At 48.2% G+C, this 24308-nt stretch overlaps 1 protein-coding gene across 2 annotated transcripts in view; it reads left to right on the top strand.

The window, feature by feature from the left end:
* PIK3AP1 (phosphoinositide-3-kinase adaptor protein 1) overlaps positions 1–24308 on the top strand; it is a 54124-nt gene that overhangs the window by 17450 nt on the left and 12366 nt on the right. For both annotated transcript variants that reach the window (XM_081191620.1, XM_081191621.1), the window contains exons 4-11: positions 3842–3986; positions 5402–5544; positions 7681–7810; positions 9226–9422; positions 10961–11153; positions 15464–15544; positions 16478–16660; positions 19422–19487. In XM_081191620.1, the coding sequence (XP_081047746.1) occupies positions 3842–3986; positions 5402–5544; positions 7681–7810; positions 9226–9422; positions 10961–11153; positions 15464–15544; positions 16478–16660; positions 19422–19487 (1138 nt within the window). The remainder of the gene's footprint in view (positions 1–3841; positions 3987–5401; positions 5545–7680; positions 7811–9225; positions 9423–10960; positions 11154–15463; positions 15545–16477; positions 16661–19421; positions 19488–24308) is intronic.

Genomic DNA, 24308 nt, shown 5'->3' with positions numbered 1-24308 from the left:
AGGTACCACTGTAGTTAAAATCTCATGGTATGTTACAGTTACAGTTTTAAAAAACCAAACAAAGCAAAAAGACAATGAAAGCTAAATAAAACATTCACTTCTTAAAAATCCTACCCTAGACCCAGCAAAGTATGACATATATAAACGGGTAGTAATAATAATAATAATAGTAATAATTTATTATTTATACCCCACCCATCTGGCTGCGTTTTCCTAGCCACTCTGGGCGGCTCCCAACAGAATATTGAAAACTCGACAAAACATCAAACATTAAAAACTTCTCAGAACATTAAAAACACCAACACCTGTTTCTTGGCAAAGGTGGTGGAGAGGGTGGTTGCGGAGCAACTGTGGTTATTCCTGGGTATGTCTGATTATCTAGATCCACTACAATTTGGGTTCAGATCTGGTTTTGGAACTGAATCAGCCTTGCTGACCTTTATCATGAGAGGGACAAAGGGAGTGCAATCCTGTTACCTCTGCTTGCTCTCCCAGTGCTCTTCAGGGTCATTTCCAGAGAGTAGAACTGAGTGAGTTTTCCTTGCACCCCCTGGCATTTGTGGTGTGGGATCCCGCAGGGTACCATTCTCTCCCTAATGGTATTTAATACCTGTATGAAGCCATTGGGAACGATCATTAGGAGTTTTGGAGCAAGGTGCCATCAGTATGCTGATGACACTCAGCTCTACTCCTCCATAACATCCGAATCAGGAAAGGCTGTGAAAGCTTTGAATCGGAGTCTGGATGCAGTGGTGGACAGGATGAGGGCCAATAAATTGTGTTTCAATCCTGGAGAGATGGAGGTTCTTTTTTCTTTTCTTTTTTGGTATATAATTTTTATTAATTTTTCTCTTTTACAATTTAAAGTGCTCATTTTTACATCCTTAAAATATCAATGACTTCCCTTCTTCTCTTTCCATGGTTCATTTTACATATCATAAATCCCTGCATTTTTTACAGAAACTATACTATTCAGTATTCCATTATTGCATCCATCATAACTTATTTACACGGGGTTGAATTTATCTTAATGCTGCCAGCATTTTCAGCTGTATACAATTATTTCCCATATATTCAATAAACATTTTCCAGTCTTCTCTAAACATATGTTCTTCTTGTTCTCTTATTTTACATGTTAAGTCTGCAAGCTGCACATATTCTGTCAACTTAAGTTACCACTCCTTTTTGGTTGAGACCCCGCTCATTTTCCATTTTTGGGCTACCAAAACACGGGGTGCAGTAGTGGCATATATAAATACAGTGGTACCCCGCAATACGAACGCCTCGCAAGACGGAAAACCCGCTAGACGAAAGGGTTTTCCGTTTTGGAGGCGCTTCGCAAAACGAATTTCCCTATGGGCTTGCTTTGCAAGACGACAGCCCATAGGGAAATTTCCGGGACAGCGGGGAAGCGCAGCGCGTCTTCCCCACTGTCCTCGGACCTCCTCCCGCCGCCGGGCATCGGAAGGAAGCTCCGATGCCCGGGGGGGGAACGCCTCCTCCCGCCGCCGGGCATCAGAAGGAAGCTCCGATGCACGGCGGGGGGGGGGGACGTCTCCTCCCGCCGCCGGGCATCGGAACGAAGCTCTGATGGCGGGGGGGGGAACGTCTCCTCCCGCCGCCGGGCATCGGAACGAAGCTCCGATGCCGGGCGGGGGGGGAACGTCTCCTCCCGCCGCCGGGCATCGGAACGAAGCTCCGATGCTCGGCGGGGGGGGGTGACTCCTCCCGCCGCCGGGCATCGGAAGGAAGCTCCGATGCCCGGCAGGGGGGGGGAGTCTCCTCCCGCCGCCGGGCATCGGAAGGAAGCTCCGATGCCCGGCGGGGGGGGACGTCTCCTCCCGCCGCCGGGCATCGGAACGAAGCTCCGATGCCGGGCGGGGGGGAACGTCTCCTCCCGCCGCCGGGCATCGGAACGAAGCTCCGATGCCGGGCGGGGGGGGACGCCTCCTCCCGCCGCCGGGCATCAGAACGAAGCTCCGATGCTGGGCGGCGGCGGGGGGGGGGGAACGTCTCCTCCCGCCGCCGGGCATCGGATGGCTTTCCTGAAGACTTGGGGTGGGAGGAGGGTTTTCCTTCCCACCGCCAACATTCAGAATGCTGTTCTGAATGTTGGCGGTGGGGAGGAAAAACCCTCCTCCCACGCAAGCCCCGGGAACAGAGGGAAAGCGCTGCGCGCCTTCCCCTCTGTTCCCGTACCTGTCCTGAAGGCTTGCGGTGCGGAGAAAAGCCCTTCTCCGCACCGCCAGCCTGGCAAGCGGTTTCCCTAGGAACGCATTAATTGATTTTCAATGCATTCCTATGGGAAACCGTGCTTCGCAAGACGAAAAACTCGCAAGAAGAAAAAACTTGCAGAACGAATTAATTTCGTCTTGCGAGGCACCACTGTAAGGGAGATGGAGGTTCTTTGGGTGGGTGGTTCCATGTGTGGGAAATTGGCAAGCTACCTGTTCTGGATGGGGTTGCACACTCTCTGAAAGAGCAAATATGTAGCTTGGGGGTACTCTTGGATAGATCTCTGTCCCTGGAGACCTAAGTGTCCTTTGTGGTCAGGAATGCCTTTTTCCATATTTGTCTTGTTTGCCAACTACAGCCATTCCTGACCACTGTAGTCCGTGCAGCGGTAACCTCGAGACTAGATTACTGTCAGTGGCTTTCAGTGCTTCTTTTCAACTTGAATTTCATTTTGGGAAATCCAAAATGGTACACGGGCACTGCAGGTGGCACTGTTGCCCACTAGAATGGCTACCCAGGGGCCCTGCAAGGAGGGTAGTAAGGGGGCAGACCTCAGGCTAGTGAGGGGTCCTTTTGAGCTCCATGGGTCTTTGGCCAGTCCTCAGCCTGGCTGATTTCTGGTTCAAGCCTTGTTTTTAGCCTTAGATTTTCATGACCCTTTAGGATACGGGAAGAGAGTTCCACAACTGTGGGGCAGCCACAGAGAATGGCCCTCTGCGGAAGTGTTCACACATCATTTTAGACCATAGCTGATCCTTAAAAGGTAAAGGTAAAGGTACCTCTGTCCGTACGGGCCAGTCTTGTCAGACTCTAGGGTTGTGCGCTCATCTCACTCTAGAGGCTGGGAGCCATGAATTGGTTTCGCTTTACTTCCAGACCTGAGCTTATGGCTTGTTTCCCCCTTAATAAAACACAAGTGGCAAGCCAAGAACTGATATTGGCAACAACTTGTGGTTTGTTCAGATACAGACAAACCATGAACCCTGCTTTGGCATAGCACTAAGCCAAACCATGGCTTAGCTCCCAGCATGCAGGGGAGGAGCAGGAGAGGATCAAGGTGGGTGTGATTTTTTGCCCTGTGCACCATCACACCTCATTTTCCTCGAAACACAGTTAAGCTTAACTCTGGTTTAAACCAGCCTTTGCCAACCAGCTGCCTCCCCTCCCACAGTATTTTGGACCACAACTCCCATCAGCCACCGTTGGTAGGGAATGAAGGGACGGAGACGAAGGGCCGAGATTTTCAATCCCACCTTGTAGACCTATTGGAGAATCTCCACACAGTCCTTCTCAATTGCAGTTCTGTGAAAACCGTCATTATCTCCCATCTTTCTCTCTGTGCAGCATGAAACAGAAAATACTGAAGATTCTGCTCAAGATCCCGTGCTACTTTCTCTGCAGAAGGATTGATTTTACAGCCAAAAAACTAGAAGTTGTTGAATATATATGTGTGGGTGGGTGTGTATATGTATATATAATGTCTACATTTTAACACTTTAAACTATTCCAAGTCACTTTGGGCACATTTTGTGGAGAAAGGGATTGTACAGCATTCAAGAGCCTGCAGATATTACTGTGTTTCTAAAATGTTATGCTCTACTTCTAGGCGAAGACAATAGTTTACATCATCCTAAAATGTAAGCTGGATAGCCATGTAAAAATGGAAGTGGAATTTTCCTCCGAGAGCTGCCAGTCACAGCGAGTTCTGGCCAGGATAGAGAATGAGTACACCGTTTCGGTTTCCGCACCTGGTAGGTGCCAAAATTGGCATTGCTTTGCTAAAACGCTTCTCTGCGGCAGAAAATATTAAACAGAATTGCACCTTATCTCAGAGGCAAATTTAGCATCAGCTAAGTAAGCAGAAAGTGAAACAAACAATATCCTCTTATGAAGGCTCCAAAAAAGTGAGCCCTGGAAGCTAAAACTGTATACACGAAGCCGCAAATAGATAGTTGCTAGAGCGTAGTAGAGCTAAAACAGCCAGATTAGACCATGCTTCCTGTTAGCGTGCTGCATTGCGTCCGAAGTGGGGGCTTGCAAGCCTCATCATCATGGGTTGGTTGACGACTGAGCTCCAGATGTGTAGAGGGCTGCCTCCACAGGAAGCAGAAGCTGTCTTGCGCTTCCTCTTTCCCCCACATTCTGCCAAATGGCCAGAGCTGCACTTAATTTTTGCTGTGTGGTAATTTTAGAAGCATAACGGAACTTAAATTTGTCATTCAAAATAGGAAGGGTTATGTTGTGGAAGCTAAGTTAATTTTTATTCAAATGACAGCCTGGAGAGTATGAAAATCCTTCATGGGAACAGGTTTCTTCCTATATGTAGGAATTTTTTCTCACTTTCCTAAGGGCTGAGCAGTGCGGTTGATTGTGCTTAGGGCTCTGGCATGGACCCTGTTTAGTTTTCACGCATGATTCTTTTAAGGGAGTTGGTGGCTGTAAACTGCAACAGGTTTCGTTGAAACTGCTCACCAGAGAGGACTGTGGCAGTGCTGTTATCCTTCTTGTGCTTCCCCCTCCGGCCAGCGCCAATAAATAAATAAATAGCAAGGACTCAGGACTGCTTTTTGGGCTTTGTTTAGGCCAGGAGTTCTGAGTAAATACTTCCTGCATTCTCTGGTTTCATCACATGATCATGGCTAAAGCAAGTTGAAAGCACTGATTGTGCTGCTGGGTGATTCTTGACCTTCCAGTTTTGTTCTCTTCGATAACTTTAGGTTTACGTCATCGCTTCCACTGCTGAAGCCTGTAGGTTTCTCTTGGCATGTTAAGTTCTTCCACACATTCAGATACATGTGAAAGAGGCATAGCAATAGCAGCTCCACCATTGGTTTTGGGTGGCATGGTTGGTACAGTTCAGCTTTCGAGGGGTACTACGGAGGCTCACCTGTTGACAGGTAGTACTTAGTTTCTTGGCGCATCCCTAACAGCAACATTGGCTGTTAGGGAATGAAGTAGTAGCCAATGTTGCTTTTAGAGATCCACCAAGAAACCAAGCACTACCTGTCAACAGGTGAGCCTCTGTAGTATTCCTCGAAAGCCAAACTGTACCAACTGTGTTCAAAGGAAGGCCACACAGAGCATTGTTCTTTATTGATTCTTCTAGCATAGTGGGTTTTCTTTTGTACCTTGTCTGTTACTGATTAATCTTTGCCTTCTCCCACAGACCTGTCGCCTGGAGCTGTATGCCTGCGATTGTTTTCTGGGGATTTGATGATAGCTGAAGCAAGCATTTGCTATTACACTGACATGGAAGAAATTAGCAACTTGCTGTCTACTGCAGCAAATCCAGTGGAATTTATGTGTCAGGTAAATGTTAAAAGAAGGGGCAAAGGAGATAACTTGAATCAGCGAGGAACCTTGAAAAATAGCTAACTGCATATCAGCATACCTAATTCTTATAGTCCTGAGAGACACAAGCTATGCCTGATGGGCATGCTGCTTTGTTTTGTTTTAAAATCCAGGGTGGCAACAGAAACAATTAGTTTGAAAAAGATCTGTCAAACAGCTGCAATATACCTTCCATGTAAAATTCAGCCATGGAGGTATTTATGAATTTAGGTTCCTATTTTATTTCCTATTTCAAGAAGGGTCAAGGAGCATGTTTACTACCGTGTGATGTGGAAACATATTTTAGATGCAGCAGTAGCTAGAAAGAATTTGCTCCATGGCACCATAAGTTAAGCATTCACTTTTTCTGTTTTGGAACAGCAGTGGAGGAAGGTGCTTGCAATAGCAGTGATGAAAGGAAGGGCTTGCTCATTGCTGCAGTGAAGCAAAAAAGAGGCTAGGTGCTTAGATAGTCTCTGTAATAGTGGGAACGTTGGAGTCCAGAAACCAACAAAATCAATTATGAGGTCTAGTTCCTCAGCAGGTGTCTATGGCAGGGGTCGGCAACTTAAAGCCCATGGGCCCCAAGAGGCCCATGGGGGTTGCTTAACCGGCCCATGACCTCCCTGCCTGCTCGGTTGGCTCCCGTGCTTGGCGCTAAACTGGCGTGGGGCAGAGCAGGGACCGCTATCCGTGATGCTGGTCAGCTTCCCATTGGTTGCAGGAAGTTCCTTCAGCCAATGGGAAGCTGCGCACGCCTCCTCCTCACTGGAAGGAGTGCCGGAAATAGCATTCGTGTATGCCTGCACTCCGGCCCACCGTGGCGTCTGCGGGACTGTGAACCGTCGCAAGCCACAAAAACTTTGCTGACCCCTGGTCTATGGGGTTGGTGATGGGGTTACCTGAACACTGTTGAAAGGCTGAGTGACTCTGATATCAGCTGCTGCTGAATGGATGTTATTCTACATATTACGCAAGGTTAGTAGCTCAAGTTTCTAAGTTCAAAGAAAGAATGGAGCACCCATAAACCCTGTTACTTCTCAGTTCCAGTGTGAAATTGGATAAGAGACCTTGGGATATAAAAAGAGTAACCTCAGAAGGTCGGCGGTTCAAATCCCCGCAACGGGGTGAGCTCCCGTTGCTTGGTCCCTGCTCCTGCCAACCTAGCAGTTCGAAAGCACACAGTGCAAGTAGATAAATAGGTACCGCTCCAGCGGGAAGGTAAACAGCGTTTCCGTGCGCTGCTTGGTTCTCCAGAAGTGGCTTAGTCATGCTGGCCACATGACCTGGAAGCTGTACGCTGGCTCCCTCAGCCAGTAAAGCGAGATGAACACTGCAGCCCCAGAGTCGTCCGCGACTGGACCTCACGGTCAGGGGTCCCTTTACCTTTATAATCTCATTAAATGTAAGTATGTGAGAGTGTGCATATTATTATTATTGATTCAATTTATATATTGCCCTTTATCCGACCATCCCAGGTCAGTGAACAACATTAGAAACAACATTTACATAGCGTAAAAATAAAAGACAATAAAACCACATGAAAAAGTCATAACCATCCCCCCACTTTTAAAAGGCCATACACTGTTCATTGGCCTGGGTAAAATGTTTTTTGCCCAGGGTCTGAAGACATGGGGCCAGGTGAGCCTCTCTGGGGAGAGCATTCCGCAGATGGGGAACTACCACAGAAAAGGCCTGTTCTCGTGTAGTCACTCTCCAAACCTCTCAAGGAATGGGGACACAGAGAAAGGCCTCACATGATAAGCGCGGGGTTGATTCCTACGGGGAGACTCTAGAGCAGCTTTCGCCTCCCAGAAGTATCAGAGTACAATTCTGATCAACCTCATCCAGCACAGTCGTGGTAAGAGCTGTAGCCCGATACATCTGGAAAGCATCAGTTTGGCAAAGGCTGCTCTAGATGGACAATGGTGCAATCAGTATTGTGGCACCTTTGCTTAAATATCAGGTGTGCCTTTGAATGTGGGTAAACAGTTCCCCAGAAGGGGATGACTTCTGTTCTTGAGATTTACAGGTGATGGATGAACTCTTGATCTATTAAAACATACTGTCTGGCTGAAATAATCTGATATGAATGGGTTCCTTCCTTGCATTCAGGCATTTAAAATAATCCCTTACAACACAGAAGCACTAGACAAAATCCTGACAGAGTCAATGAAAAAGAGCCTTCCTGCAAGCGGTTTGCACCTATTAGGGATCAACCAGCTAGAGGAAGAAGACGTTGTATGTAAGTGTGGTGGTGGTTTGAAAGTTATTGTGTTCTGTGAAAAGGCACAGTACAATAGTAGGAATAAAAAAAGAGAGGAAATGCAGTTTGACGTGTTTGACCATCCGACACAATACAAGGTAGTATAGGATGGATGGTTTGGTCAAGCTGTCTTGTTCTCAGCCCAACACAAACATTTGAGAGTAACACATCTGCTTCTAGAGGCAAGTGTGCTCTGGAAGGGTTAAACATCAGAATTTAGCCCCCTGGCTCATCAGCTGCTGGGTGTGTTTTAAATCCTGCTCATTAGTGCCTTCTCTGCAGGGAATGTTCTGGATGTTGTTGATGATGATGATGTTGTTGTATTATATTTATTTAAATCTTGCCTTTACCCCTGACATGAACTTAGATCAGCTTGCAACTAAAATAAAAACAGCTAAAAACAGAGAAAAGAAAGCAATAATGAAAAAACAATTAAACACTAATAGTATAGAGTCGTATCTTGGTTCTTGAACGTAATCCGTTCCAGAAGTCTGTTCAACTTCTGAAAACATTCTAAAACCAAGGCACGGCTTCTGATTGGCTGCAGGAGCTTCCTGCACTCAGTTGGAAGCCACAAAAGCCGCGTCGGAAGTTCAGCTTCCAAAAAACGTCCGCAAACTGGAACATTCACTTCCGGGTTTGTGGTGTTCGGGAGGGGAGCCAAAACGTTTGAGTCTCAAGGTGTTCGAGAACCAAGGTGCGACTGTTTACACCCACACCCAACACCCCAATTCAATAAAAATATCATAGCGCCAGCTCTTTCCTTAAAAACAGTCAGTTCCCAGTGGCCTGTTGGAACTACAGTGGTACCTCGGGTTAAGTACTTAATTCATTCCGGAGGTCCCTTCTTAACCTGAAACTGTTCTTAACCTGAAGCATATGTAACCTGAAGCGTATGTAACCCGAGGTGCCACTGTAGAAAGCTTTCACCAGGGTGGATGGGCAACAAGGAGGGGACCAATCTTATTTCTCTAGGAAGGGAGTTCCAAAGTCTGGGAGCAGCCAATGAGGAGGCAGATCCCCACCTCCACCCCTACAGGTCAGCTGAGGAGAACAGGACCACCCTCCTGTCCATCACCTGATGTCACCTTGATGTTAGATGATGAACAGGTGGGTGCCCCACTCATCTGTGAAAGTTGGTCCATGGGGTGATTGTATATAATGACCTGGGCTGCTGGTCCAAAAGGTCCAAGGTTCTAATGCACCTTGCAATTAGGGTAGAAAAAATAAAAGCTGATTTCACCTGGGAAGGAAACTTCTGAGAAATCGGAGGTTTGGGCACGACACTAGCTCCGAGACAGTATAACGACTGAGAACTGCTGAATTTATCGTCCGTGAGTAAAACTGAAAAAAAGTAACCTGCCTTGCATGCCTGTTTTCTTCTTTCTTTTCAGGCCAGAGGGATGAAGAGTTGCCAACTCTGCTGCACTTTTCTGCTAAATATGGTCTGAAGAACCTCACTGCCCTCCTGCTTTCATGCCCAGGAGCCCTACAGGCTTACAGTGTTGCCAACAAATATGGTCACTATCCCAACAACATTGCAGAGAATGAGGGCTTCAAAGATCTCCGGCAGTTCATTGATGAATATGTGGTAAGAGGGGCTGTTGCCCTTCCATTCCCTGTTGTCAGGATGGTGCGAGGACTCCTGAATCTTCACACTGCTTAGGGTGGTGTCTCACGTAGAAACTGCACTGCAGGGGCAAGAATTCGATTGCTGCCGTTTTATTCCTTCAGAAAGTGATACTAGTATTTGAATGTGGGTCCCCTTCCCCAATTCTCCAGAAGTTTAAGATGCATTTTCCTTAAAGTTCTCTAGCTCACATGTATGATTCCTTTCTGACAGCAAAAATAATAACCTGAAGGAGAAAACTCCCAACACCCCCTTCTACGAATTACTCTAGAACAGTGTTTCCCAAACATGGGTCTCGAGCTGTTTCTTTGGGCTACAACTCCCATCATCTCTAGCTAGCAAGACCAATGGTCAGGGATGATGGGAGTTGTAGTCCAAAAGCAGCTGGAGACCCAAGTTTGGGAAACACTGCTTTAGAATCTAGAGCAGGCATAGGCAAACTCGGCCCTCCAGATGTTTTGGGACTACAACTCCCATCATCCCTGACCACTGATCCTGTTAGCTAGGGATCATGGGAGTTGTAGTCCCAAAACATCTGGAGGGCCGAGTTTGCCTATGCCTGATCCAGAGTAATTGATAGGGTAGGTGATACTTGTGAAATTAGGGCCTGGAGATATTGGCAAACTTCAGTGTTTGTAGGAGGAAAAATAACACCTGTGAACAATGTTGAACAGATCTTCAAGTAGATAGAGAAAGCACATGCAGAAGCAGTGTGGATTTGTCAGTGGGAGACAGGCAGGTTGGTGTCTCTGTGGATCAGTGGCAGAGGTGAAAGGTAACAGCACCTTTTTGCTCTGCTTTTCTGGAATTTTCTGGAATTTCTGAGACAGGAATGCTTTAAAGATTTAATGTATGGCTTAGGCCTTTGCATGAGATTCACCCTCTTCTCTGAATGTCATTCTCTGCATAGACATGATAGTGCCTGATTTAGCATCACTTGTGGCATTTTCCTTTTCCACATATAATGGGCAGTGAGGTACCTTAATGTGGGAAAGACAGCCATCGAGGGGTTGCCGTTTTTACGGAATCGGGGCAGATGTGTACACCAGCCCTAGAGGGTAGAAAGTGCAGAAAGTGAAATGCAGTAAAATAATGATTTAATACCAGCCCACTCACCCTGCCGTTTCATGAAGTTTAGAGGTGCGTGACTGCAAAGGAAAAGGGTAGATTTGCTTGAAAGTGGCTAGCTGATGATTGTGTAGGGGCTCTGCCTCTAAACGTTTAAAAGAGTTAGCGGAATGTTTTTGGCGTCAGCTAGTGAACAAAATGCAGTAAGATTAGACTGCCCCCCTGTATGGTGGTCTTTCTGCTCATTCTGCTGACTTCCACCCCAAAGTTCTGCCCTGCTATGAACGCTCCACTGCATATAAAGACTGAAGTGTGGTAGGAGGGGTCATGTTTCGGATTGGTTACATGGGCATGCTCTTAGATTGATTCAATGGCATTCACCACCACCACTGCCTCGGTGGGTCTGTTGATTTTCTTTCTTCACCTTCTAGGAGACAGCAGACTTGCTGAAAAGCCACATAAAGGAACAGCTGATGCAGGGCGAGGAAGATGATTCTGTTTATGAGTCCATGGCTCACCTTTCCAGTGACCTGCTGATGAAATGCTCTCTGAACCCTGGCTGTGATGAGGAGCTCTACGAATCCATGGCTGGCTTGGTTCCTGGTGCTACTACAGAGGACTTGTGTATGTATAGTCTTCCTCTTGCTCTTAAGCTCCACGTTTATATGACGCCGTAGGAGAGAACAGCATCCGTGAAGTAGCGCTGAGTCAAAATGCCCCCCCCCGGTTTGCCCTCTGGTCTGACAGCTTTCTGTTTTCTTGGCTCATCTCAGGCTGTTGCCCATAGCTCATCTCTGACAGAGAAGTGACTATAATCTTAGCAACAAATTCAAACTTCCAAGACCTCAGAGCCTTTTGATCGGGGGAGTAATCTTAACAGGGGGCTTCATAGTTCTAAATTACATACTACAAAAGAAAGTTAGAAATAAGCTTGCGACCCTACCGTTTGGCAATTGAGACATAGACTCGACACATCTTTGTGTTTCTTTACCCTTATAGGGGAATGGTATTCCCAGTGGAATGGAACACTTATTCAGTGCTTCCATCAAGAATCTGTAGTTGGTCCCTTTTTCAATAACCTTCTGGGGATCTCCTTTAAGATAATAATTCTTTGTTCCTCTATTTGTAGTGATTTTTGGAAATAGGCTTGGAGAATGTAGTCTCTGATGCTTCTTGTATTAAATATCACCAAACAGTCCCCTGGCAGTTTTTTAGCTTTGGCATATGGAGACTTTACTCTGAAAACTTTATCTATCTCTTTATTCAGCTCTTCCTCCTCCATCTCCAAGCGTTTAGATTGATGTTCTATGATTAAGACCCTGATTTGTTCATTCTGATGCTCTGGAATGCCTCTCAGACATAGCGTTTTTGTTTTAATTTCAGAAGTGTAATATTATCAAGTATATTCTCTTGAGTTTCTGTGTTTTCATTCTTTCTTGATCCCTTTTAATCTCTTGGTTCTCTTCTTTATTTCTCTTAACTGCCTCCTCCAAAGGGGACAAGGTGCCTTCTTGTCCTTTGCCTCAGGCAGCAAAATGTCTTGGGCCAGCCCTGATGTTACTGAGGCAGGTTGCTAAATAGGTGTAGCCAAAGATCAACTTAAATGACACTTGGAGAGCCTTAAGTTGCATGTATGTGGAAAGATAAGTAAGTGTGCGTCTTATTCTAATTTCCAAAAGGATTGATCTAATTCTGGAATCCGTTTCCCTGATCTCATAAACTCAAGGTTCTATTATTGTCCCAGAGATATGATCTGACTGCTCATGGGTGATGCTGAGGGCATGACTGGAATCCTAATATGAATGTTGGAAATTGAACAGCATTCTTTTAAAAGATACAGCTGTAATGCCATGGACCAGTGAGGGCATTATATATTTTGTTGTTGTTTAGTGGTTTAGTCGTGTCCGACTCTTCGTGACCCCATGAACCAGATCATGCCAGGCACTCCTATCTTCCACTGCCTCCCGCACTTTGGTCAAACTCATGTTGGTAGCTTCGAGAACACTGTCCAACCATCTTGTCCTCTGTCGTCCCCTTCTCCTTGTGCCCTCCATCTTTCCCAACATCAGGGTCTTTTCCAGGGAGTCTTCTCTTCTCATGAGGTGGCCAAAGTATTGGAGCCTCAGCTTCACGATCTGTCCTTCCAGTGAGCACTCAGGGCTGATTTCCTTAAGAATGGATAGGTTTGTTCTTCTTGCAGTCCATGGGACTCTCAAGAGTCTCCTCCAACACCAGAATTCAAAAGCATCCATTCTTCGGCGATCAGTCTTCTTTATGGCCCAGGTCTCACTTCCATACATCACTACTGGAAAAAGCATAGCTTTAACAATACGGACCTTTATGTATTATTTTAACTAAAAGCAGACACTGGCAGTTTTTTATTTGTTTGGGATGCTTTCAGAACAGCTATAGTCTTACAGCACCACATTGGCCACTCCTGAATTATAGAATGTTGGAAGTGCGTCTGGCTTTAGAGTTAGTATCAACATATCTGTAATAATCAATGTATCTATTCCACAAATGGTTCAGAATCACCTACAGAATTCATATACATTTCTATGGTTTAACAAGCCATTCCTATGGAGATTCAGAATTCCTTCAGTTTACATGAGCTTAATAAATCGAACTTGGACTCCATATCCACTAAGCTAAATTAAAGGGCAGACTAAAGAGTCTGTCATGGCTGCCACCGTGTATTGCTGTAAGTAGAATAAAACGTCTCCTTCCTCCTAGCTCTATGCCTGATCAAGATCTAGACAAAGCATTTTATCAGAACAAGTTAATAGTTGTTTACTGTTGTAACAATTGTTTTCTCAAAATGTATCTTCTGTACCATGAAAAATACCTTGAAAGCATTATCCAAAAAAGCAAAGAAACAAAAAAGATCTGAACAAAGCCAGTGTCAATTAACAGCTTCTTTTGGACTGGTAAATTACTCAGATTAAAAGGAAGTGCGTTGCAAAGATCAGTAAATAAACTGGGTCTGGCTGTACCTAACATGGCAGGTATCACACAGAGGAGCTCAAACACAGAATGTTCTAACCTTGTTTCAAGTCCAAATGCACACAACATTGGAAATTAGAACAAAGAATTTTCAGATCGTGGCCTCTGGATGAATTTGTTTGGTAGGTATGAGGAAATGACTCACCTTACCACTGGGTTATTTATTTATTTGCATTACTCAGAGTGGCTTGCAGCAGTCCAAGTACTACATTCCAGGATAAAACAGCAATATCAAGACAGGCTCAGCACATTTGCACCAGAAATGGCAAGGGAGTGGGCCAGATAAACCTAGCAGGGCAAGGTTTTCTACAGTCTGGGTGCAGCCATCAAGGAAGTCCTTCCTATCATCCCAGCCAACTGCACCTCCATCATTGGTGGGACACAGAGAAGGGCTTTGCTACCAGCTCTTAGGGAATGGGCAAGCTGAAACAGGGTGAAATACCCTGGACCAAGGCCATTTAGGGCTTCAGAGGTTATCACCAACACTTTTAACTGTGCTTGGAAACAGACTGGTAATCAATGCAGCCGTTGCAGGATGAGTGTAATATGGTGGTCCCATGGGCATTTTTTTTACCTATTTAATAATAATAATAATATTTATACCCCGCCCTCCCCGCCAGGGCGGCTAACAAGCAATAATAAAAACAAGTTGAATGAATACAACTTAAAAACAAGATTAAAATACAGTGGTGCCCCACAAGACGAATGCCTCGCAAGACGAAAAACTCGCTAGACGAAAGAGTTTTCCGTTTTTTGAGTCGTTCCGCAAGACAAATTTCCCTATGGGCTTGCTTCGCAAGACGAAACGTCCTGTGAGTTCTTGCGAGTTTGTTTCCTTTTTCTTAAAGCCGCTAAGTCGTTAATAGCCGCTAAGCCGCTAAGTCGTTAATAGCCGCTAAGTTGTTAATAGCCGCTAAGCCGCTAATAGCCGTGCTTCGCAAGACGAAAAAACCGCAAGACGAAGAGACTTGCGGAACAGATTAATTTCGTCTTGCGAGGCACCACTGTACAACAATAAAATATTGAAACATTAAAATATTAAAATGCAGCCTCATCTCAGGAGGAGAAAGGAAAAAGAAAAAAGAAAGAGGGGGAGGGAATCAAATTGGCTCCAAGCCAAGGGCCAGGTGGAACAACTCTGTCTTACAGGCCCTGTGGAAAGAAATCAGATCATGCCGGGCCCTGGTCTCATGAGGCAGAGCGTTCCACCAGGCCGGAGCCAGTGTTGAAAAGGCCCTGGCTCTGGTTGAAGCTAATCTAACTTCCTTAGGGCCCGGGACCACTAAGGTGTTGCTATTTATGGACCTTAAGGTCCTCCATGGGGCATACCGGGAGAGGCAGTCCCGTAGGTACGAGGGTCCTAGGCCTATATTAATTAAATTTATATCCCTCGATGGTGGACAGTGCTGACTAAGACTCTTGCTACCACATCCTGGACCAGTGGGAGTGTCAAAAGACTCTTCACAAGTAGCCCAATGTAGAGCACATTGCAATAATAATCCAATCTGGATCTGGGTGTCACTAGGGCATGTGCTATCATAGCCAGACCTGACTTTTCAGCAACACGCACAGCTCAGCAGTGCATGTGCACAGCCACTATCTCAGCATCCTGATGCAACACTGAATGCAGGAAAACCCTCATACTGCAAACCTGGCTTTCCCTCAAATGGAAGTACTACCCCATCCAAAACTAAATCAAGAGCTACGGTGCCACTACAGGAATTCCCCATGCAAGTGGGTTCGTTCACATGGGGGGTGGTGGAGTCAGTTTCACCCATTTCAGCCTTAATTTGCAGTGCCGTGGAGCCTTTTGAGCAGCTTTCCCCTTTCAGCAGCTGTCAATGGGAGTCATATCTCAGTTGTTCTTAGATCTGACAGGAGAAGCTTTTCAAAGAACCCAGTGGATTATGTTTGTCCATTGTTGTTTTCAGACGTAGAAATGCTTCAGTCGGAGACTAGCAGCTCCTCCGCACGGACAACAAAGGCCTATATGATGCGCAAGTTCTTAGAAGGTGAGCATATGCAGAGAGGAAGGCTCAGAGTTAAGATCCCCATATGAAGAGATCTGGAGGGTAGCAATATGAGAGAGAGCCTTTTCTGCAGTAGCTCCCAGTTTGTGGAAGGCTCTCCCCAGGAAGGCTGGTGTAGTGGTTAAGAGCACTAGTCTTGTAATCTGGTGAACCAGCTTCGCGTCTCCGCTCCTCCACATGCAGCTGCTGGGTGACCTTGGGCCAGTCACACTTCTTTGAAGTCTCTCAGCCCCACTCACCTCACAGAGTGTTTGTTGTGGGGGAGGAGGGGAAAGGAGGATGTTAGCCGCTTTGAGACTCCTTAGGGTAGTGATAAAGCGGGATATCAAATCCAAACTCTTCTTCTTCTGCATGTCTTTAGGTGCCAGGTGAGAACAATTCTCTTCAACCAGGCCTTTTGCTGATTAGCATTCTGTGGCCTTTTAAATATGTTTGTGGGAGGGGGTTATTGTTTTGTTTTGTTTTCATTTTATTATGTATTTTGTATTCATATTTTGTATTTTTATGTTGTGACCCGCCCTGGGATTTTCAGATGAAGGAGGAGATACAAATTTTATTAACAACAACAAATCTTATCACTAACTGCGAGCTGTAGCCAAGGCTTCTTCTTGGTCAAAGCTCATCATCAGCGTGGAGACAGCTTACCCATGAACCTGGGTTCAAATGACACGCCAAGGCAATCCTTGGCTTTTGTTCAGAGTGATGCAGGGGTAAATATGTTCAAATATAGCGGGTCCAATATTAGAGATTCCCTCAGTGACTCTATAGCCGACAAAACAAAAATATTCAGACTAACATAAGATATATAAAAGCTCTCTCCACCCCACACTCTACAAGTTATGTAAAACTTAAATGCACACAGTTGCTTCACTCTGCATGAGTTTCCCCCTTTCTAATTATGAGTTTGTTTTCTAGGTGTGAGCATGGATGTACCAGAACCGAAAGAGGATATATACCATGATTGTGAAGATGAAGAACTCTATCACACGGTGGAACAGGACAGTTTTCCTCAGGAATTGGTCAATAGGCCACCTGTCCCTGTTCCGAGACCTGATCCCTCCACTAAACCACAGGACAAAGAGTCATACATCTATAAAGGTGACTGAGGAAGCAGAATTATCTCAACATTGTTTTGCAAAAGTCTGTAGTGAGGGAATGAGGGACCTCTGGTCCCCCATATGTTGTTGGACGTCAGCTTCCATCATCCCAAGTCAGTGGTCATCCATGATGGGAGTTGCAGAGCAATGTCAAGAGGACCACAGATTCTCCATCTTTGCTGTAGGCTGTACAGCCTAGGAAGGGACACAGGTGGCGCTGTGGTCTAAACCACAGAGCCTAGGGCTTGCCGATCAGAAGGCCGGCGGATCGAATCCCCACGACAGAGTGAGCTCCCGTTGCTCAGTCCCAGCTCCTGCCACTTAGCAGTTGGAAAGCACATCAAAGTGCAAGTAGATAAATAGGTACCGCTCTGGCAGGAAGGTAAACGGTGTTTCCGTGCACTGCTCTGATTCACCAGAAGCAGCTTAGTCATGCTGGCCACATGACCCGGAAGCTGTCTGCGGACAAATGCCGGCTCCCTCGGCCAATAAAGCGAGATGAGCACCGCAACCCCAGAGTCGTCTGCGACTGGACCTAATGGTCAGGGGTACCTTTACCTTTTATACAGCCTAGGATAGGAAAACTCACAGCTTGTATGCTTATAGTTTTGTTCAAAGAATTATGCTTCTCATTTTTTAAAAGAGGTTTTGTCTAGTCTTCCGGGTCCCAACAACATATTTGCCAAATACCAAAGGAATAAAAATAAAAGGGAAACAGAAGTGAGCTCCCATTATTTCGGCGTGTCCAGGCAACTAACAGCCAACATACGACCGCCTCCAGGAACGTTCAAGGCCACAGTTAGGTTCATTCCTGGGAGGAACTCGTGGAGAGAACAAACCTGTTTATATGATCCAGAACCTCCATGTGTCAGGGCCCAAGCGTGGGAGGAATGAGGACACTTTGCTGGGGCCTGAGAGGGTGACCCAGTCTGCAACATGCCCATTCTTGCGGACTGAAAAGAAATGAGGCGAACCCGGTTATGCGAACCTAGTTCCTTTTTATCTATTTGAGATTTCCAGATTTTGTCTTGTGAGATTTGCCAGAGCCAGTAGAAGTAGTGTTGGAGCAGCAAAAGCAGCATTTGAAGTGCTGATCTAGGCTCTCCTCTAGAATATTCCAGCAATTTCAGCTCTTTTGGGGGTCCTACATGCCCATCCGGAGGGAATTTTGCAATCTAAAGCAAATGTCCTGGATTTAGGGGTTTTTTGTATAAAACAAATTGTGTGTAGGTATCTCTGGTTCAGACTTTGGTTCTGGTGGGGGCAGCCCAGGCTTGGTGGCGGTGGAGGAAGGGCTATCGGACAATTGCCCTAAAAAGAATGCTCAAAAACCTTTTGTGTCTGGACTTTCGCCACTTGAAATATGGCAACCCTACTCTAGAACCATCTTCTCATTGTCTCGCTAGGTGATTTCTGTGTTCTCATTGGAGAAGCCATTCATTCATTCAGTTATTCAGAATATGTAAATCCTGTTTTATAGTCCAGTTTACAGATTTATTTTTTTAATTCTAAAAAGTAAATGAAAATCAAACACTAAATTTTGAAGTGTTCCCTGGGCAAAAATCAGAATTCCCCATAGAAATGCAAGATGCCACCATAGCAGCGTTTGGGCGCCACCCTAAAATGAGAAGCAAGCAGCAATGGCAGGAGTTACCGTATTTTTCGCCCTATAGGACGCACTTTTCCCCCTCCAAAAATGAAGGGGAAATCTGGGTGCGTCCTATGGGGCGAATGCAGGCTTTCGCTGAAGCTTGGAGAGCGAGAGGGGTCTGTGCGCACCGACCCCTCTTGCTCTCCAGGCTTCGGGAACACATCCGCAGCCTAGGCAACCCTGTGGGAGGTCCCGCAGGGCTGTCTAGGTTGCGGATAGCAGCCTGCCGCCCGGCGCGAGTGGCACCCTGAAGCAGAGCGCCCCTCGCGCCGGGCAGACATCCGCAGCGTGGGGAGCACTGCAGGAGTTCCCCGCAGGGCTCCCCACGCTGCGGATAGCAGCCTGCCGCCTGGCGCGAGGGGCACCCTGAAGCAGAGCGCCCCTCGCGCCGGGCAGACATCCGCAGCGTGGGGAGCCCTGCAGGAGTTCCTCGCAGGGCTCCCCACGGTGCAGATAGCAGCCTGCCACGCCGGGCAGACATCGGCCAGCCCCACAAGCTTTGGGGACAGCAGGGAGGCGCAGCGCCGCCATCCCGCTGTTCCTCAACCTGTTTCGGTTTCCCCGACCTGGTTTTGGGGGGGGGAAATAAAGGGAAATTTTTTTCCTTTATTTCCCCCCCAAAAAACTAGGTGCGTCCTATGGGACGGAGCGTCCTATGGGATGAAAAATACGGTATGTTTCTTTCTAATATGGCCTTCTTTCATGTGAAACCTTTGATTATTATTTTTAAATCAGCTTCTAGAATTTTCAAATTGCAAATCACTATGCTGGTACATCCCATCCCATTCCTTTTCCTTTAAACATAGCAGTCTTCAGTATGTTCTGTCATTCAGATTTTCATAGACTGCAATAGTATTCTTTATTAAGTCAGTGTTGGCAACACATGGCAACGTTGATGAGTATAGCATCTGTCTTACTGTGTTGTCTATAGACCAATAGAAGTTGGCAGGCTGATTCTCACACTGATCTGCAGATCAGCTAACTCAAGAGTTTAGGGTTTGTTGTTGTTGTTTTTGCTTAGAATGGGATTTCTCCTAATAGTTGCATTGACTGGACTTTGTTCTGGATCTGCCGAATTGTCTCATGCCTTAAATAGCTTGCCACTGTTTAGTTTTTGCAGGAAAGCACCAGGAGAAACCTGGGAACCTCTACGTGTCTACAGGCAATATTAGGAAAGGTAAGTCGGAGTTGTAGCGACTCTTCCCATTGCCTGACAGGCTAATTCTTGGGTATGACTTTCATTCATGGTCAATATCACTTACCATATTAAGTATAGATGAGCTGTGCAAATTGCTGTAGTGGAATAAGTAAGAGAAGTGAGTGGGCTGGCAGTAGCAAAAGCATTTGGATTAGAAAAGCAATGATGTGCTCTAGGTGTTCCCTTAAAGTATACTTTTGGAAGCAGAAGTTTTCAGCCTTTTTGAGTCCACGGCTCCCTTGACCAACAACCTTCTTTGTGCGGCTCCCCTGTGGGGGAACACACCCTGAGCCTCACAGGCCCAGTTATGTCACCCCTTGCCTGCAGAGCTGGCAGCCCCTCAGCCCTTTTCAAACACCGTCCCTGAACTGAACCACATGACACATCTAGCAGAGTTTTGTTTTTTTAAAAAATGATATTTTCCTCTTCTTTTTTGAAAAGTTTTTATTGTTAAAATAATTCAGCATTAATACACACATATTGTGAATATACAAGCATACAAACATACTGTCAGAGCTGCTTGAAGATCCTAGCTCACAGAGGATCACGCTAGCCAGCGATCATTAAGTAAAAGTCTTTATTGAATTGCAGTTTCCATTCTCACGCTGCTGCGCGCAACTCTACGTCTAGTAGCTAGATCGGCAAAGCTCCGTCTGAGTCTCCGCCCCTTGTGCACCAACTTAATATCCTAGCCCTGCTCCACCTTTTCCGCCTGACTGTCCTCCTCTGGGTCCCTCTACCCCCCGGGGTTTCTTCCTTCCTGGATTCTTCTGACGCTGACCCGGACCCTCCTGCCTCCTTGCGCCGGGCTTTAGGACCTGGTTCCCTTTCCGGGCTGCTTACTGCGCCGCCTTCCTCTGCATTTGAACTTGGCGCGCGCGCCCAACCTTCCACTTTCCTCTTAACCGTTTCTTCGCTCCCCGATGGAGGTGTGGCCACTCCTGACTCATGCCCTCCCTCCTGTGGTGAGCTGCCAGCGCTTGCCCCCTGGCTCCCTTCTTCTTCCCTGCTCCCTGGCGGTGACGCTGGTCCCGATTTCCAACTGCTCTCCCCTGAGTCCCCTCTGGCTCTATCTTCCTGGGGTGCCCCCCTAGACTCCCCCCTTGCCCTGGCCACTGGTGCTCCTTTCTGTGAATCCTCTGATTCACTGGAAAGACTAGGAGATCTCGGGTCGTCGTCATCACTCATCTTTTCTTCTGCCTCCTCCCCTTCACTCTCTGTTTCCTCCCTTGGCCTTGCCTCTGCTCCTAAATCCCTGACATCCATCCCCCCCTCGAAGCCCCCCATTCCCCCCTCCCCTCCTTCCGGTGCTGGAGCTGGGTGCTGCTGTTGCAAAGGGACGAACGTCGGATATCGTTCGCTTCCCGTGGCGGGCCTCCATCTGAAGTCTCGCGGGTCTCCCTCCCTGCTCTCGTCGACGACGGTCACCTCCGCTTCCATCTCTGTGCCGCTGTGCTCGAAACCAGGGTCGTCCCCGAAAACGTCCATGTCCGTTTCTCCCTCACTTCCTCCTGGCGGCGTTGCTCGTCCTGGGCCTTCCAGCCACCTTCTGCGGAACTGCTCCTCTGGTCTATCGTCCCACCAATACGAGGGTTCTGATGCAGATCCCGAGGGTGACCCCTCCGGGGAACGGACGTCTTGTGTCGGGTCCTCTTCCGAGTCGAACCCCCGGAAAGTGCTGGCCGAAAGCGTGGGCGTGAAAAGCCAGTCGTCGAAAAAGTCTGCTGGCATAGGTCTATGTGGGAAGAGGGCATGAAACTCGTCTTTGAGTAGAGGTTCGTCCAAGGCGTAGCCCGGCACCCAGCTGTTCGCACTGGCCGGGGTGCCCTCCTTGGCGAGAAAGTATTCTACCCCCTCTTCCCCCCATCTGGAGTCCAAAATCTCCGTGACTTCGTTGATGCGCTCCTTCTGTGCCACTCCCGCGTGCCCTGTTCTGTCTCTGACCGGACTCGGCGCCGTTCCGGGTTCCTGGAACCTGTGCGGTGCCTTGTAGGGAGTGAGCACCGATCTGTGGAACACCGGATGCATTCTGGAACCCTCCGGAAGTGCCAGTCTGAAAGCTACCGGGTTGACCTGCTCTTCGACTTGGTAGGGCCCCAGTTGTTTATGCCCTAGTTTCTTCTTGGCCAACGACCTGGCCGGCACTGCGTGGGCTGCTAACCAGACCCAGTCTCCCACGTGGAGCTCTTCGCCAACCCTTCTGTGTCTGTCCGCTTGTACCTTGTATGCGTGTTTGGCCAGCTCCAGGTGGCGCCTCAGCTGATCGTGGACTTCCTGCAGCTCCGACGCGAACGCATCTGCCGTCTGCGGCTCCCCCTCCCCCATTCTTTCCAGTCCCGGGAAGGTTCTGGGGTGCCTCCCGTTGTTGGCGAAGAACGGCGTGACCCCCGTGGACACGTGCTTCGTGTTGTTGTAGGCGAACTCGGCAAGCGGCAGGTAATCCACCCACGTCGCAGGCTGTTGATTCGCATAGCATCTCAGGTACTGCTGCATGATGGCATTGACCCGCTCCGCTTGCCCGTTGGTCTGCGGGTGTCTCGCCGACGCCAGGTTGATCTTGACGTTCAGGAAGCCCATCAGCTTCTGCCAGAAATTCGAGATGAACTGCCGCCCGCGGTCGGACAGAATAGACCGTGGCAGACCGTGAACCTTGAACACGTGGTCTATGAACAGTTTGGCGGTTTGCTCCGCCGTGGCCACCTTAGCACACGGAATGAAATGGGCCATCTTGGAAAACAGGTCCACCACCACCAGCACTGCCGTCTTGCCCCTCGAGCTGGGCAGATCTGTGACAAAGTCCAGAGCCACCCTTTCCCAAGGTTCGACCGGAGTTTGCAGCGGTTCCAACAGTCCGGCCGGCGGTCTGTGCACTGGTTTGGCCCTCTGGCAGGTGTCACACCTCGCCACGTAGTCTGCGACCTCCCCTCTCATTCCAGGCCACTAGAAATCCCTGGCTACTAATTCCACCGTCTTCTCCTTGCCAAAGTGCCCGGCCGTGGGCGCGTCGTGCAGCTGCTGCAGCACCTTGGCGCGAAGGTCGTCTCCCGGCACGTAGATGGCCCCTTTACGGATGAGCAATCCATCTCGTAGCTGGAAACCGTCGGCCACAGCCTTGCCCCTTTGCACCTCTGCCATCTTTGCTTGCGCGAAGGAGTCATCCTGCAACGCTCGTCGCACCGCCTCCAGGTCCACGGTGGCCGCGGCGCACGCCCATACTGTTGGTGCGAAGATGTGCATGGCTGCCGCTGGCGTTGCGTCCTCCAGATACTGTGGCTTACGGGAGAGGGCGTCCGCCATGATGTTAGTGTCCCCCGGGACATACTCTATGCGGAAGTCGAAGTTCGCAAAAAACTCAGCCCAGCGTATCTGCCTCTGGTTTAGGAACTGTGCCGTGCGCCAGTGCTCCAGATTCTTGTGGTCCGTGCAAACCTGCACCGTGTGCTTGGCGCCGATCAGGAAGTGCCGCCACGCTTTGAACGCTGCATGAATGGCCAGCAACTCCCTGTCCCAGATGGTGTAGTTCTGCTCGGACTTGCTGAGCTTCCTGGAGTAAAACGCTCCCGGTCGCCACACCCCCTGCTGGTCCTTTTGCAGCAGGACCGCCCCCACGGCTCTGTCCGAGGCGTCTGTCTCCACCCTCATCGGCCTGCTGGGGTTGACGTGAAGCAGCTGCTCTTCCGACGCGAAGAGACGCTTGAGTGCCTGAAAGGACTGCTCCGCCTCCTCCGTCCAAACGAACTTCTTTTTCTTGGAGCTAAGCGTGTCTGTGATGGCCGCTGTCTGCATAGCGAAGCCCTTGATAAACTTGCGATAGAAGTTCGCAAAGCCGACAAACCTTTGGACCTCTTTCCGGTTGCGTGGGCTCTTCCAGTCCAATACCGCTCGAACCTTGGCGCTGTCCATGGCGAGCCCCTTGTCAGACAACTTGTAGCCCAGAAAATCCACCTCCGTCACGTCGAATTGGCACTTCTCCAGCTTGGCGTAGAGCCTATGTTGCTTTAGTCTGGTCAGCACTTCCTTGACGTGCCTGTCATGCTCCTGCTGCGATTCTGAAAAGATCAGGATGTCATCTAAGAAACAGACGCACGTCTTGTAGAGAAGTCCCGCCAACACGTGATGCATGAAAGCTTGAAAAACGTGGGAGCCATTTTGCAGTCCAAAAGGCATAACTCTGTATTCGTAGGTACCCAGTGGCGTGAACATGGCCGTCTTCCACTCATCCCCCTCCCGCATGCGAATGAGGTTGTACGCCCCTCGCAGGTCTAATTTGGTGAACACTTTTCCCTTCCGCACCTTCGCCAGGAGGTCGTCGATTCGGGGCATGGGGAAGTCCGACGGCTTGGTCACACTGTTTAAAATGCGATAGTCCACGACCAGTCTTTTTTGGGGCGTGTCTCGCTTTTTAACAAAGAATACAGGACTGCCCCCCGCTGCCTTGGACTCTCGGATGAAACCGCGCTCCAAATTATGATCGATGAACTCTTTGAGTTCCTGCAGCTCGTCCTCCGACATGGAATACAGTTTCCCTTTAGGCAGCGCCGCCCCCGGCAGCAGGTCAATTTTGCAGTCATATGGTCTGTGAGGGGGTAGCCTGTCCGCCTCCTTCTCGCAGAAAACTTCCAAAAATTCTGCGTACTTGTGGGGAATCGCTTGCAGCGTGCCTAGCAGCAGCTGTGACTCCTCTTCCTCTCCTTCCTGCCGGTGCATGATGCAGTGTTCAGCACAAAAGGAAGAGCCGAAGACCAGCTGCCTCTGGTACCAAGCCAGCGTTGGGCTGTGCTTGTCCAGCCAACTCATTCC

The sequence above is a fragment of the Podarcis bocagei genome, assembly GCF_964188305.1.
Source record: "Podarcis bocagei genome assembly, chromosome: 4".
NCBI lineage: Eukaryota > Metazoa > Chordata > Lepidosauria > Squamata > Lacertidae > Podarcis > Podarcis bocagei.
The sequence above is the reverse complement of the archived record's forward strand: the minus strand, read 5'-3'. Positions and strand labels throughout refer to the sequence as shown.